At 35.5% G+C, this 14589-nt stretch overlaps 1 protein-coding gene across 1 annotated transcript; it reads left to right on the top strand.

The window, feature by feature from the left end:
- The first annotated feature begins 3317 nt into the window (after positions 1-3317).
- Positions 3318-6560, top strand: LOC131855963 (disease resistance RPP13-like protein 4). Its single transcript, XM_059218194.1, has 2 exons — positions 3318-3916; positions 4029-6560. Exons 1-2 carry the CDS (start codon positions 3408-3410, stop codon positions 5737-5739), a joined length of 2220 nt encoding a protein of 739 aa, XP_059074177.1. The 5' UTR covers positions 3318-3407; the 3' UTR covers positions 5740-6560.
- The last annotated feature ends 8029 nt before the right edge of the window (positions 6561-14589 follow it).

Here is a 14589-nt window from a genome sequence, read left to right as displayed (position 1 = left end):
TTAGGAGTAAATGCTATGACAAAGCATATTGTCCCATTTTTGGCATACCACAAGAGATATTATGGGTTTTTCCAAGTTTACAAACAATTGGCATATTAGTGGACACCTATCTTTAGTAGGTTGCAAGAGTGGTGTAAGAGCACTATGTGAAAGTGTCCAAATTAAATCCAAATATCAAATTGTAGGGAAGAAAAAGTGGGAGTACTTTTTTTGTGTTTCTAATTTAGTCAAATGAAATGAAGTTGCATTTTGGTAGAAGGAAATGAAATAGAGTTGGGTTTCATTTGTATGAACATAGTTTTTAGGTGAGGATTAGAGAGCTTGGGAAGAGAGCTTTTGGAAGCAATAATGTTATTGCTATGAATGCAAGTTTATGATGAGCTATATATTAGATTAGAATGTTGTAATGAGAATCCAATAGGCTTAGCATGGTGTTTTGTAGAGTTGATTCAAATTTCAATGAGAATTTATATAGTTTGCTTGCATCAAATTGGCATTTAAATTCATCTTATTTGTTGTTTAAAATTGGATTTGCGTAAGTATTTTGAAGTGTATGATTAGGTAGTTTTTAAGGAATTTCCATCCCTTCCCATCCTATGGATTTATTAGACAAGTATTATCTCTCATTATATGAAAATATTACTAAAATAAGAATCTCGTGAGACTATTGCATAATATTTTGATATCCATATTAATAAATCTCATGTCTCAACATACCCATATGTCTCCAAGATCTTTTACTTCACCGAACCAACTAGCATACATGTGAAAACATAATAACGTGTTCCACTTTTTGGCCTAAATGAGTAACTGAAATTACAATATTTAAGTAAAATTTTACTTTCAATAACTTATAACAAGTAAACCATTATGAGTTTTGAAGATAATGTGAACTATTTATTTTTCATATTTTATGCATACACTTTATATATGTGTGGTTTTGTACATATACATATATATATGTGTATGTGTATGTGTTGGCATTATGGAGGAATTGATTATGTGTTGTATTGATGTTTTGTCATTGATGTCAACACTAGCTGTTATGGTTGGGTACCAACAGACAGGTTTTGGTTACCGACAGAAGATATAGTGTTACCGATAGAAGACCTAGTGTTACCTGCAGAAGATCTAGTGTTACCGGCAGAAGGGACTATCTATTGGACACTTCCGATATGTTTGGATCAATGGAGTATGTTTGATTTAGGCAATAAAGAAAACACATTCTCATTTGACTCTCATTTAACTCTGCATGACATGACTTTTTTGGGAGCTCAAATGAGAAGTGGTATGTTAACAATAGAAAATGATGGGACCCACTTGGAATAAGAAACGTTGAATGATTAACCCCAACAGAGACACATTACAGCTGGAAGAAATCATGTAAAGAAAGTTATGTGGTCTTCTCACTTGTCTCTTGTCTATCACAGAAAACTACAGTTGGAAAATCAAGATTTGACTGTTCTTCTCACGTCCAATGTGACTCTGCTTTGCATGGATTCTGAGATAGGTGAGCATGACAACATTTAATGTGAGTGGGTCCCTCAAGTTTCAAAAGTAAAATGTGCAGCTCAAACATCTCTTTCAAAATAATGGCGTTACAGTAAAAGATAGCAGTTACTCTGCACGACCTGACTTTTGTGACTTTTTTGTTTCGGAGCTCACATGACAAGCATGTTAACGATGAAAAAAGAAGGGTTCCAGTAAGTTGTATAACACTACTCTTTTTATTCTGATGATGGATTATGGAGTGTGATCAGAAAAGTTGATGTTAAAATCTTACACATAATCAAATTCAGAAATGCTCTCTTCGTAAAGAACACCTCTGTCTATGGACATTGACCATATTTTTAATTAATTAATAATTTAGCTTTAACTTGCCAAGCGACAATGACAACTGGTCCCTGCAACCTAAGTGCTGATATTATCGACATCACCCATGTGCAATAAATCCCTGCAAAATACAGACATGATGAAGCGTCAAATTTTCATTCAATGGAACCAAAAACACAGACGTGATGAAGGGTGATATTATCGACATCACCCATGTGACAAGTGAGATTTGGCTGTTCTGGCGTCGTGTTAAAATATCGTTGTAATGAGTCCACATTTTCCATGGATTTCTGAGTGTGAGTGGGTCCCCTCATTTTCATCTTTAACATACCAGCTGTCATGTCAGCTCTGAAACGAAGTCTGGAGTCATAGAGAAAAACAACCGACTTTAATTCGATTTCAGTGATAATGTTGTATACGTGTCCTTTTTTAATGCTCTTATTTTTATATAGATATTTGAGCCTACACGTATATTTATTTGTCCAAAATATATATTTAAGCCGATAGGCTTTTAGTGGGGGATTTTGCCCACCAAAGTGCAAGACAATCCGGTTATTGACGATTTCCAGTGATCGGTTTTTTTTCCGACAAACGGCGCGTGGTGTTTTTGTGTTAGCTGCCGATGATGCCGTCCGTTGCACGCATCTCGTTAAATAATTGTTTTGCGGCAGTGGGTATGTAGCGTGAGGTAGAACGAATACACAGAACGAAGTTAATTCATTTCACTTGGCCATAAATCTTTCTGGACACAATGTTTTTCTCAGTTTACGTTAAACAATACAACACTATGCACAGCTGCCTATCGGCTTCCCGTTGCAATCATTTAACGTGCAACTACTAGTTACTAGCAGTTGCACGCTACATGTTGAGTGCAACATTCTGCGAATAGGCTGGCTTTTTTTTAAAAAGGGAGAAAATGGAAAAGCATAAATGTATAGTAAATTGAAATAGAGCAATGGTTTTATTTTTTCAATTTTTAGAAAAGGTTTCTTAATTTTTCAATTCTTTAGGTTAAGGTTTTGTTGAGTTGTTTGTTATTAGGTTAAGGCTTTGTTGAGTTGATTGTTGCTGGCGAAGTTGAGCCATCTGGATTTGTAAATCTATAGAAAAGGGGTTGGCAGATAGGGCTTTTATGGCTCAACATCTAAGGTAATGGCCTCATAAGATTGTCAACGAAAAATAACAAGTTGTCGACCATAAATTCCAAACCCTTTGGATGTGACCCACCATAGGCTGATGACTCGGTACAGAGGTGTTCAAAAATTGGGTCTTGGAAGGATGAGTTTGAGCTACAAACCACTCGATGCCAAATTTAATGGGGAAGTGGTCAAACAAAGTGACCTCAGGGAGAGGAACCACCGACAGATCATAACAAGATTTGAAAGAAAAGATGCACTGAGCCGAAATCATGGCACAATCCAATTGTTTAAGAACTCTATCATTTCCTACACAGAAATTACTCCAAGTATAGTAGACCACGTGTGGATGGCAACAAAAAGAGTTCATTATATTATCCATCCAGTCCAGACTCCTCTCTGAATTATATTATCCATCCATTTTTAGCACTTGACTTCATGGCGTCTACCTCCTCCTCTCACAAGCCTTCATTCAGTGAATTTGGAAGGAAAACATTCACTGTATCATATGATGCATTCATTAACCACCGAGGCCCTGACACGAAAGCTACTGTGGCTTTTGCAATTTATGAATCACTGGAAGAAAGGGGATTTTGGACATTTCTTGATGATCAAGAATTACAACCAGGAGATTCAATTGAGCCTGCCATACAAAATGCCATATACTCTTCCTCTGTGAAAATCGCCATCTTCTCACCAGGATATGCGGAGTCCCCTTGGTGTCTAAATGAGCTGGTTGATATGTTGAAAACCAAGGCTCTGTTTATTCCTGTATTTTGTGATGTGAAGCCTTCTGATCTTCGCTTTCCTCACAAGGGAGCTTATGCACATGCAATCGCTGAACATGAAAGAAAGGGGAGATTCAGCAAGAAGAAGCTTCAACAGTGGAAAGGAGCCCTCCGCTCTTCTTCACTGGTCTCTGGCTACGAATTGAGCAAATTTAACGAGTAAGGCTTTGTTTACTTCGTTCCGGTTATTTGCTTTCAATCCATTATGATTCAGTCACTTAATTTTTTTTCTAAATACAGCTTCCATATTGATTTTGAACGATTTTGCCAGTAATGTTGAGGAGCTGCGTACAAAGATTGCCTTGGCTGTGCAAGAAAGGGTTGGAAAGAAGGGCTTCCAAAGATATGTGGAAGTTGCAAAACATCATATAGATCTTAATGCAGACGCAGAAGCGTCAACGAGTAGGTCGGCAGAGGTGTACAAGAAATCTAGCCTTCTGCCCAGAGATTCACATCCAGTGGGGTTACATTCCAAAGTTGAAGACAAGCTCAGGTTGCTACAAGATCCACAAGTTCCAGTTATAGCCGTCGTTGGTATGGGCGGCTCAGGAAAGACATTTCTTCTCCAAAATGTCTACAATGCCTTTAAATCCAGGTTTGACAATTCTATATGGCTCTCTATTTCCAAATCATATGCAGTCAAGAATTTGCAACATGATATAGCCTTCCGCATAGGGTTAAAAAGTAAAGTTGTGGATGGTGCCATATCTCAAGAGACAGCGGCTGAATTAATTCATGACCGTCTCCAAGGGAAAAAAACTCTTATTGTGTTAGATGATCTGTGGAATTTGTCAGTAGAAGATAATCTCTTATATAAACTTGGTCTGCCAACTGATAAAAATTGTAAAGTTGTGGTGACCACAAGAAATAAGGAGGTTGCTCGAAATTCAACTGCTCGTATTTATGAGATGGAAAATTTGTCGGATGAAGACAGTTGGAAGCTGTTCTGTGTCCACGCATTTCCGGGTCATGAAGAATACAGACCGCCAACGCACTTGGAAGAGGTGGGTCGTGAGATAGTAAAGCAATGTGGAAACTTGCCTCTGGCTATCAAAACGACGGCAGCATCTCTGGCTAAGGCCAGTCAGCTTAGAAAATGGGAGTCCAAGCGCCGTCAGCTTGAAAGGGCAGTTATTCCCATTGGGGAGCATGACCCTGTGATGGATATATTAAAATTGAGTTACGATTCCTTGCCTCTACATCTTAAACCCTGTTTTGCTTATCTTTCTTTCTTCCCCGAGGATGCGGAGATAGACCCTGAATATCTGGTATATCTGTGGATAGGAGAGGGTTTCGTCCCAGCAGGAGAGGAGCAGTGGGATACGGCGCTGGATTGGTTAGATCAACTTGACCAGCTGTGTCTGCTTCAACTATGGGAAGATCGACACCGTCATTATCTGCAAGAATATGGACGGTTAAAGAAATATTGTAAAATTCATGATCTGTTGCATGATTTGGCCATACAGATATCGAGAGAAAACAAATGTGTTTTTTCTCTTGAAGAAGCCTCCACACATACTACTGGTGCCTCTGGCTGGTGTCGGATTTTACTAGCCAAGAAAGATAGAAATGCAAATGCCCTCTCACATTGCCGTCCAGCATATCTCCGTACACTCTCAATGTCTGAGAATTGGAACATTAAAACCATTCCAGAAAACTTGTTTACCGCAATGAGAGGACTGCGCGTTCTGGATTTAAGCGGCACAAAGATTTTAACATTGCCTGCGTCTGTTGGAAAGATGGCACTTCTGAAGGTCCTGAATTTAAGGGACACAGAGGTATATAAGGTACCGGAGTGTGTGAGATATCTGAAAAGTCTCTTGTTTCTTGCAATGCCCTTTGATCTTAAGTACATACCAGTATGGATAAGTGAACTTAAGAGTCTTCAACATTTAGAATGCGAATGTGTTCATGCCATGCCGAAGGGAATATCAGATATGGCCTCTTTGAGAACACTCAGAATCTCAGATCAGCAGCCTTGAAGCTCTCCATAGAAAAGGACGAATTGATGAGGTTGGAGGATTTGGCCAAGATGACTCAGATTCAGGAATTACGTTTATGTCTTAAGGACGAGATGGAGTTGGAGAGGATGGAAGAAGGGGTTCTTGCGCAGCTCATCAAGATGCGTCGTCTACGTATCAGGAATATGATGATGAGAACAACTGGGTATGAGAGTACGCAGCTTTCAGAGAAAATGAGAACAATGAGAGATCTGGAAAGTCTTCAATTAGAGCGCTTCTTAGTGCCAGGTTGGATATGTGATTTGGCAAATCTGAGGGAATTGGAATTGACAGATTGTAAGTGTATATATTATCCGGAGTTGCAAACAATGCCCAATCTAGTGAGGTTGGCGTTGTATGGGAATGAATGGTGCAAAGAATTGCCAAAGGCGTTTGGAAAGTCGGGAGGGTTTCCACGCCTCCGCTTTTTAATAATTAGCTCTCTTCCAAAATTAGAGGAGTTCCCAAAATTGGAGGAGGGGGCAATGGCATGTCTTGAGGAGGTTCGTCTACTATTTTGTCGGAATTTGAAGAAAGTGGGAGAGGGATTGGAGCGATTGAAAAGATTGAAGGTATTCGATTACTCAGGGACAGATGGAGTAAGAGGGGCATTAAAGGAAGGCGGAGAATATAGGAATAAAATCGAAGCCATTAATTCCGGTGTAATTATTTACACCGAATCTGAATCAGAATCTAAACAGATTAGATTTTGATTTTAAAATTTATTATTATTATTGTAATAATCCAAGAACAATGCAGAATAGCAATAGAAACCATGTAAAGGTATAAAATTAACTTTATTGAAGGCCATATTATTTGTGTTCTATTTAGATGATTTTTTGAAATGTTTCTTATTTAGATTATATTATTTAGATGATTTCATAAATAGATTAAAAAAATATATATTAGTTTTATAGAATATTTAGAGATTTTTTTAATTTTTTTTCAAATTTAAAGATTGTGAAAATTATCTAAGTTTAAAATGATATTTTTTATAAAATTATTTTTAAATGTTAATTAAGTTGTATATTTGTGAAATAAAATATTTTTTTAAAGTTAATTTAAAATTGATTTGCACTTAGTGAAGATAAGTGCTATTGTGTAATTAAAAATCTTCTTTCTATTTTAATTTTACTTTTAATTGTAACTCTCAATGTTATTTTTAATCATTTCAACAACCTTTTGGTTTCTTACTCTATGTAATTACTTCAACTTGGTTCAATATACAAACTTTTTTTTCGTCTTCTTTAGACTTAAAGACTAGAGAAATTTAAAATATTTTAGCTTTATATGAAATGTAAAATTACTTGAAAATGTTACATCATTTTTAGATTTGTAAAAGAATATATTTTTTTATATTTTATTTAGTTAATTTAATATTATGTGTATTTTTAGTATTGGCATGGTGTGATGGTTAATTTGTGGTGGTGATGTTCATTCCATCAAGGTTCAAACTTCACTAGAGTATTTTTTTTTTATTGGTTGTATGGGGAATGTGTTTTCTCATTTGTGACCTCATCAATTCATAGCTCTAGGTCTAAAGCATTTACCCTTTTAAGAATAAAACTAGCAATCGCACCTTGGTGTGCAATGGGTACGCCGAAAAGGTATGGTAGGTCAATTTGATATGTTTTTTTTTTTTTTTTTGGCATACATTTGTGTAATACATGGGATCAATGCAAAAGTGATAGCTTCAAATCAGCTTTGTATTCACTTAGAGGGATTTAAACATGATTTAAATAAAACCTTTGGATTAGGAAGATAGTCGGGCTTAATTGCCAACAAGATCATGTTACCCTCTAAATTAGGAAGATAAGAAGGCTCCATCTTCCATATTATGTTTCCAATAGGGAGTGGAGATACATGGATGAAAATAAATTGAGTTAGAGGGAGGGAAGAGTGTGAGAGAGATGGGTAAGGAGATAGAGACAGAGACAGAGATAGAGACAGAGACAGAGACAGAGATGGAGATGGAGATAGAGATGAATATGGAGATAAAGATGAAGATCGAGAGGAGAGGGAGAGATGAGAGAGAGAGAGTGTGGGATACATATATATGAGAAAAATAATATAGAGAGGAAGAGATAGAAAAAGAAATAGATATAGAGGTATAGGAAGATCCTGGAGATGTACATATATAGACATAGCGGGAGACATCTTTAGATATAGAGAGGGGAGAGGAAGATAGAGTGAGAGAGGTAGAGGGAGACAAATAGATAAAGATATAGAGAGATGAGGAGGGAGAGATAGATATGGGGAGATAAAGAGGAAAATATAAATATATACAGAGGATGAGGGAGAGGGAGAGATAGAGATAGATTAGATGGTTAAATAGAGAGATAGAGAGATATAAATATAAGGAGAAATAGAGAGGGTGAGAGACATGGAGACTAAAAAGTAAAGAGAAGTAGAGGAGGGATAGAGGAGATAGAGAGATATAGATATAAGGAGAAATAGAGAGGGTGAGAGACATGGAGACTAAAAAGTAAAGAGAAGTAGAGGAGGGATAGAGGGTGGGGAAGGAGTGAGGAAGAGAGATATGTGGGGATATAAAGAGATGTGAGAGATTGAGGGATAGAAAGGGAAAAAGATAGGTAGAAGAGGAGGGAGAGAGAGGGGGGAAGAAAGGGAGAAATAGCTCAAAATATAGAGGGAGAGGGAGAGGTGCTATACAGACATAAATCTAAATAGGGAAATAGATAGAAAGATAGTGAAATAGAGGTAGAGAAATATATTGATAGAAAGGGATTTGTAAAAGAATATTTTTTTTAATATTTTATTTAGTTAATTTAATATTATGTGTATTTTTAGTATTGGCATGGTGTGATGGTTAATTTGTGGTGGTGGTGTTCATTCCATCAAGGTTCAAACTTCACTAGAGTACTTTTTTATATTGGTTGTATGGGGAATGTGTTTTCTCATTTGTGACCTCATCAATTCATAGCTCTAGGTCTAAAGAATTTACCCTTTTAAAAATAAAATTAATATTGTGCAAGTATAACTTAATTTAGATTAATTATTAATAGTTTTTTAATGGGTAAAGTAAGTTAATATTATTTTAAGAAATTAGATGTGAAATATAAAGGTATTTATCATAATAATTAATGATGAATAACTTTAATGACTACTTTAGAATTGTTATATCTTTAGTTTTGCAATGCTTTCTCTCTATCTTGGGCAAGGTAAAAAATCTCAAGCCAAATGATATGACAATAGTCACAAGTTTGGTAAAAAAAATAATAAGAAAAACTCAAAGCTTAATGCTCATTCTATAAGCTCATACCATTCTATAATTATATTTTGAAACAAAAACATTTACCATCTCCAAAATTTGATCCACACATATCCAATATCTCATTCAAGCAATTATATTATCTAGTTGAGAAAAGGGGTTGGATGTAATAGTAATGAGGCCTTTATCATGTGGAATAGAAGCTATATTTTATTTAAATGGAATAACATTACAGATAGAGGAATTGGAAGATGATGAATAGGCCCAATGATGTAGGAACATCCTAGGTGAATTGGTAATCGCCATCACACATTTTTTTAGTTGGAATTTTGACTTAGGTGGATTTTTGGTGTTAAATAAGGACAAATATTTAGGCATGTCTTGTTATATACCTTATGATATATATTTTATGTAATTTTGTGGCAAATTTAATTGTAAAATTAAAAAATTGCCAATATAGATGTTGGGAATTAGCGGACCCCACATACATGCAAATGAGAGCCAAATGAGGTTGAAATTCAAATTTATTTGAAGTAAATTCTATGACAAAGCATATTCTCCCATTTTCGGCATACTACAAGAGATATTATGGGTTTTACCAAGTTTAGAGTCAATTGGACATATTAGTGGATGCTTATTTTTAGTAGGTTGCAAGAATGGTGTAAGAGCACTATGTGAAAGTTTCCAAATTCAAATCTAAATGCCAAATTCTAGGGAAGAAAAAGTGGGAGTACTTTTTTTGTGTTTCTAATTTAGTCAAATGAAATGAAGTTGCATTTTGGTGGGGAAGGAAATGAAAGAGAGTGTTGCCAACAATGCAGCAAACTAAGAGGTGGGAGGGGGGGGGGGGTGTGAATCAGTTCACACCAGAAACTCAAAACTTTTTTAGCAACTTAAACCACAACTCAGATCTGATAATGAACAATTAAATCATAAAACAACACCACATCAATAACACATAACACCAATATTTTTAACGTGGAAAACTCGGTTAAGGGAAAAACCACGGTGGGAACCTACCCACAACGAGATAATACCTTGTTAGGAGTAAGTGAAATATTACAATATTATCACTAAAATTGAATAAATCTCAAAAAGGCATTTGGTTCAATAGAAAATTCCATGTAGTGGGCATTTAGGGGACAAGACACCATACTTGAGTGCATTCCAATGGTTGTGATAATAGTTATTGATTTAATACGTACACTTGTTGATTTAATGCCCATTTTTTTCTTGACAACATTACACCAATAGTTGTGACTTTAAATTTCTTACCACTGATGATGACTAACCATGGTAAAAGTAACCAATCATGTGATGTCACACTAGCTACACAACTATGGGTCTCACCTTTTTTTTGCATTGTTTTGGACATCTTGACAAAAAGTATGCTAATGTGGCATCATATTTGATGATGTGGCCCTAAAACCTTAGTTATAAGCAAGGGACAAAGTTCGATGTGACGGAATAAGTAGGTTCGAAAATGACAACTTGTAGATCGAATCCTGAATCGAGATTTGATTGTTCTTGTCGTGTCTCTATGCTGCACAGATTTCTGAAATGGGTGTTTCCTTTTCGTCTTTCACATACCACATCCATTACTGTTCAGGAGTGAATTGATTTGTACACACTTCTCAACTACCCAGTTCTAGGGGAAGAGCACCAGTAGTTGAGCATGTACCAATTGTTGTGAGGGTTGTTGATACCTTTTGTTCCAAAAATTGAACAAATAAAACCTATTGTTTGAAACATAAAATATTAATTTTTGTTAGGAATGTACCAATAGTCATTAGGAAATGTACCAATAGTTGTTAGGAAATGTATTAATATTGTAAAAAGTAACCAATCAGGTGATGCCATATCAGCTGCATAATTATTGGGGCCTCTTTTGCATGCCTATTGGTCTCTCTTTTTTGGGGGGCTGTTTTGGACACCTTGGCAAAAAGCATGCTGATGTGGAACCATACTTGATGATGTGGCACTAAAAGCTTAGTTATAAGCAGGGGACTTGCCAAGTAAGCTACTCTAAAAAATTGGGAGTGATTTGAAATTTCCACGTAGGATTTTGAGAAGAGCGAAGTTAGGGTACTCAACTACTGGTGCTCTTCCCCTATTAGATTTTAGTGATAATATTTTGTTTCTTCATGATGTTGTTGTTTATGTGTTCACTATATTATTATTATTAACGTTATCACTTTCATCATCAACAAACTTTTCATGTGAGCTGTAAAACAAAGTCAAGATGTGCAGAGAAAAACAAGCGAACTAATGTTTGATTACAATGATGCCTAATGTTTTCATTGTTTGAAAAGAACAATAGATTCTCGCTTTTCAAAAAATGAAGTGGGGTCTTTTAAGATGGTGCTTGTAAAATATTCTTTTTTCTCTTGTAAAATCCAATGAAAGCGGAGAAACCGCGTCAAAAAAACTAGATTTAGAAAATGAGTATATGCATAGAAAATTTCGTGGGATGGTACTTTTCAATTTTGGGGGTCTTATGGAGGGGGCTAGAGCTATTGAGCTTTTTTAAGAATATTTTAAAGTTGGGGTCCCATGAATTTTATTTTACACTTGAGCTTAAAAATTTCAGCTTTTAAATTTAAGGATGTCATTAACTTTGTAGTGCATATTAACTTAAGTTTAAACTCCTAAATTTAAGTAAATTGGTAATAAACAAATTTAGGTTTTTTTCTAAAATGTATGTAATTGACAAATGGCATAATACATTCCTAAGTTGGTGGGGCAATTTCTAGCCCCACCCCATTTTCACTCGCTTATATTTTCAAGCGTAAAAGGTAGGGGCTCTATTTTTTAGGAAAAGATTCTAATTAATCTCGTAGCCAAATTTTTTTTTTCATGGGACCACCTCTTCCTTAAAAATAGATCTTAAGCCCCGTCCATGTGACCCCCTGCCTAATCACTTTCAAGAATTTGGATGTGCTATGGTTGTGGAAAATTTAGCTTGCATTTCATTCTTGCATGGGATCCCAAAAGCTCATCTTATCCAAGGTAAAATTTGTCGCAGGAATCATCAATGTATTATCACAAGTGTATACACAATCAAAATGATGACTCATTTCTCTCCCGATATTGTCAACCCAATGTAAATCTTATGCTACCCCCCTCAAATGCACCAAGCATCAACATGCCTAAAGCATTCTGCAACCTCATATCAACAAAATGTCAACTCTTTATCCAACCAACCTTATCCATCCTATCAATCAATCGCATCTGATCTATTCTTTTCTTATACATGATGTATCTTTCCTCAAACCATACGCTTCTGATCATGTCATCTATAGGATATATCTTTCCTAAAACCAGACGCTTCTGATCATCTTTGTCTTATACGGGATATATCTTTCCTGAAACATGACTAAATCTAGATCTTATCGAACTTATCAAAATTTATCAAACCCAATCAATCATTGTGATCAAAGAACTCACACTTTCATCAATCAATGTTGCAACATCAAGTCTTTTATAATCGGGACATCAATTTCACAGATCATCCAAACCACCCCAACAAATCAATTATCTCAATTGATCTCCTGAGGGGGCATCATCATACTCTCATCATACCACAATTTATCAATCAAGGTCTAGGGCATCCTATCAAATCAATATCATTATCAAAATGAAATTATTCTTTGAATCAACACGTCATCACACCTCACTTCAAAGAGAGGCAAAATGTATACAACTAAAAATGGTTTGAAGATAATTAATTGAATAAGCAATTATTTAATTAATCCTCCTTCCCAATTTAATTGAATTCATTAACAATTTGATTAAATTCTCCCACTCATCTACTTATTAATAAATCTAAGGATTTATTTAATAGGTTCATTTCAATAATCCCCTTTGATTAATTAATTCTCCCCCATCAAATTCATTTCTTCTAAATCCCTTAATTAATTAAAACAAATCAATTAATGAGTTGTTGAAATTAATTAGTCTTTTCCTATTATTTAAATTTTTAAATTCAAATTCTCCCACCAACCTCCAATTGTCCCCTTTCATCCAACCCCTTCTCCTACCAACCTCCAATTATCCCCTTTCATCTAACCACATGTCCCCTTTCCTTAGACACTTTTCCCTCCCATGAGAAAAGCATCTTGGCACTTGTCACCAAGTGTTCCCTTTCCACCAACCTCTTCTTCAACCACCTCCAATTTACCCATTGATATCTTCAGATTCAATCTTGACCGTTGATTCCTACCACCTCACCCCTGGCCTTGAAAATCCTATAAATATCCCTCAATTTGGAGCACAAAGGATCCCATCTCATTTTTGCATCTCAGACATTGTTACTATAGGCATAATAGCTCTTAGTTTATCATTTGAGCATTGTTATTATAGCTTAATTGCATCATTTTAACTTATTTTCTAGCATCATCATGGAATCATGTAGCTTAATCATTATCATTGCTAGCTTAAATGCATCTTTATCATTTAAATCCTCCATCTAGGTGTAGTCAAGTCATTGGAATTACTTATCCAGATCTGAGAGCAAATTCACACTCACATTTATTAGGAGGTGATAGATCGCTTTGCCATGGTTTATCTTTCTTACTTGTTTTAAATTCGCTAACCATGCTTGTAATGACCTATTGAGTGTTTTGTGTTGTAGCTGCAGGTATCACACTTCACAGGCACGACATGTACAAAAATAGAAACTTGTGTAGAGTGATAATACATAGATTGCACTTCATTTTGAGGTTGTAGTGTATAATTTTCAGTGACATCAATGATAGAGACAATGGTGCCAAGAGGAAATGTGTCCTTACATAACTTGAATTGCTCATCTAACCATCGAGCTCTATATGTATGCATTATGTACTCATAAACTAGTTTCTCTTGAAAAAAATTCATAAGTTCAGCTACACATGTATCATTTTTCACTAGCTAACATCTCTTCCAATCTTTTCTATCTTTAACTCCATATGTGACTGTCTTGTATTTTCTGAAAGAAACTAGTTTCATACCAATTTCATGTGTGCTCTCCAAATGTACGCATCTTGGTAAACGTTGCAAACCACCACATATAGCACAAGAACCTTCCAAACAAGGCATCTTATAATAAATGCAACCATCATGTTTATTACATAGCACACTTGAAATAAATTCTCCTATCGACTTAGGAGGTGCTTGTATATTGCATTCCTACAAAACATCGTTAGTGTGCAAAGTAGAACAACTATGATGAAAAATATCATAGTGCATGGAAAATTCAATATGCATCCTACAACAACATGTGGTGTGTACATGATTAATCTTAATATAAAAAGGTTTTGCCATTTCAAAAAATCTTTGAGAAATTCTTATTTGAGGAAACTTTTGAAGGAATCTTTCATAAAATTTAGTTTGAGTCATATCCAAATAGTGTTTGGCATGTGGCTCATGATTTGTAGACTCAATTCGCCTTCTAACAACATCTCTTTGGTTGGGAGAAACTCTTGTGTTTTCATGCCAAAAAATTTCAATTAATGTTCTTAGTGCATCAACAACAACCTTGTCTTTGCGTGGTAGTCTACCTGAGAATGCCCAAAGAGAACAAACAAGGAGAGGAAGAGAGGAAGAGAGAGAGAGAGAGAGAA

The sequence above is a fragment of the Cryptomeria japonica genome, chromosome 3, assembly GCF_030272615.1.
Source record: "Cryptomeria japonica chromosome 3, Sugi_1.0, whole genome shotgun sequence".
Taxonomy (NCBI): Eukaryota; Viridiplantae; Streptophyta; class Pinopsida; order Cupressales; family Cupressaceae; genus Cryptomeria; species Cryptomeria japonica.
This window is presented reverse-complemented; position numbering and strand designations above follow the sequence as displayed.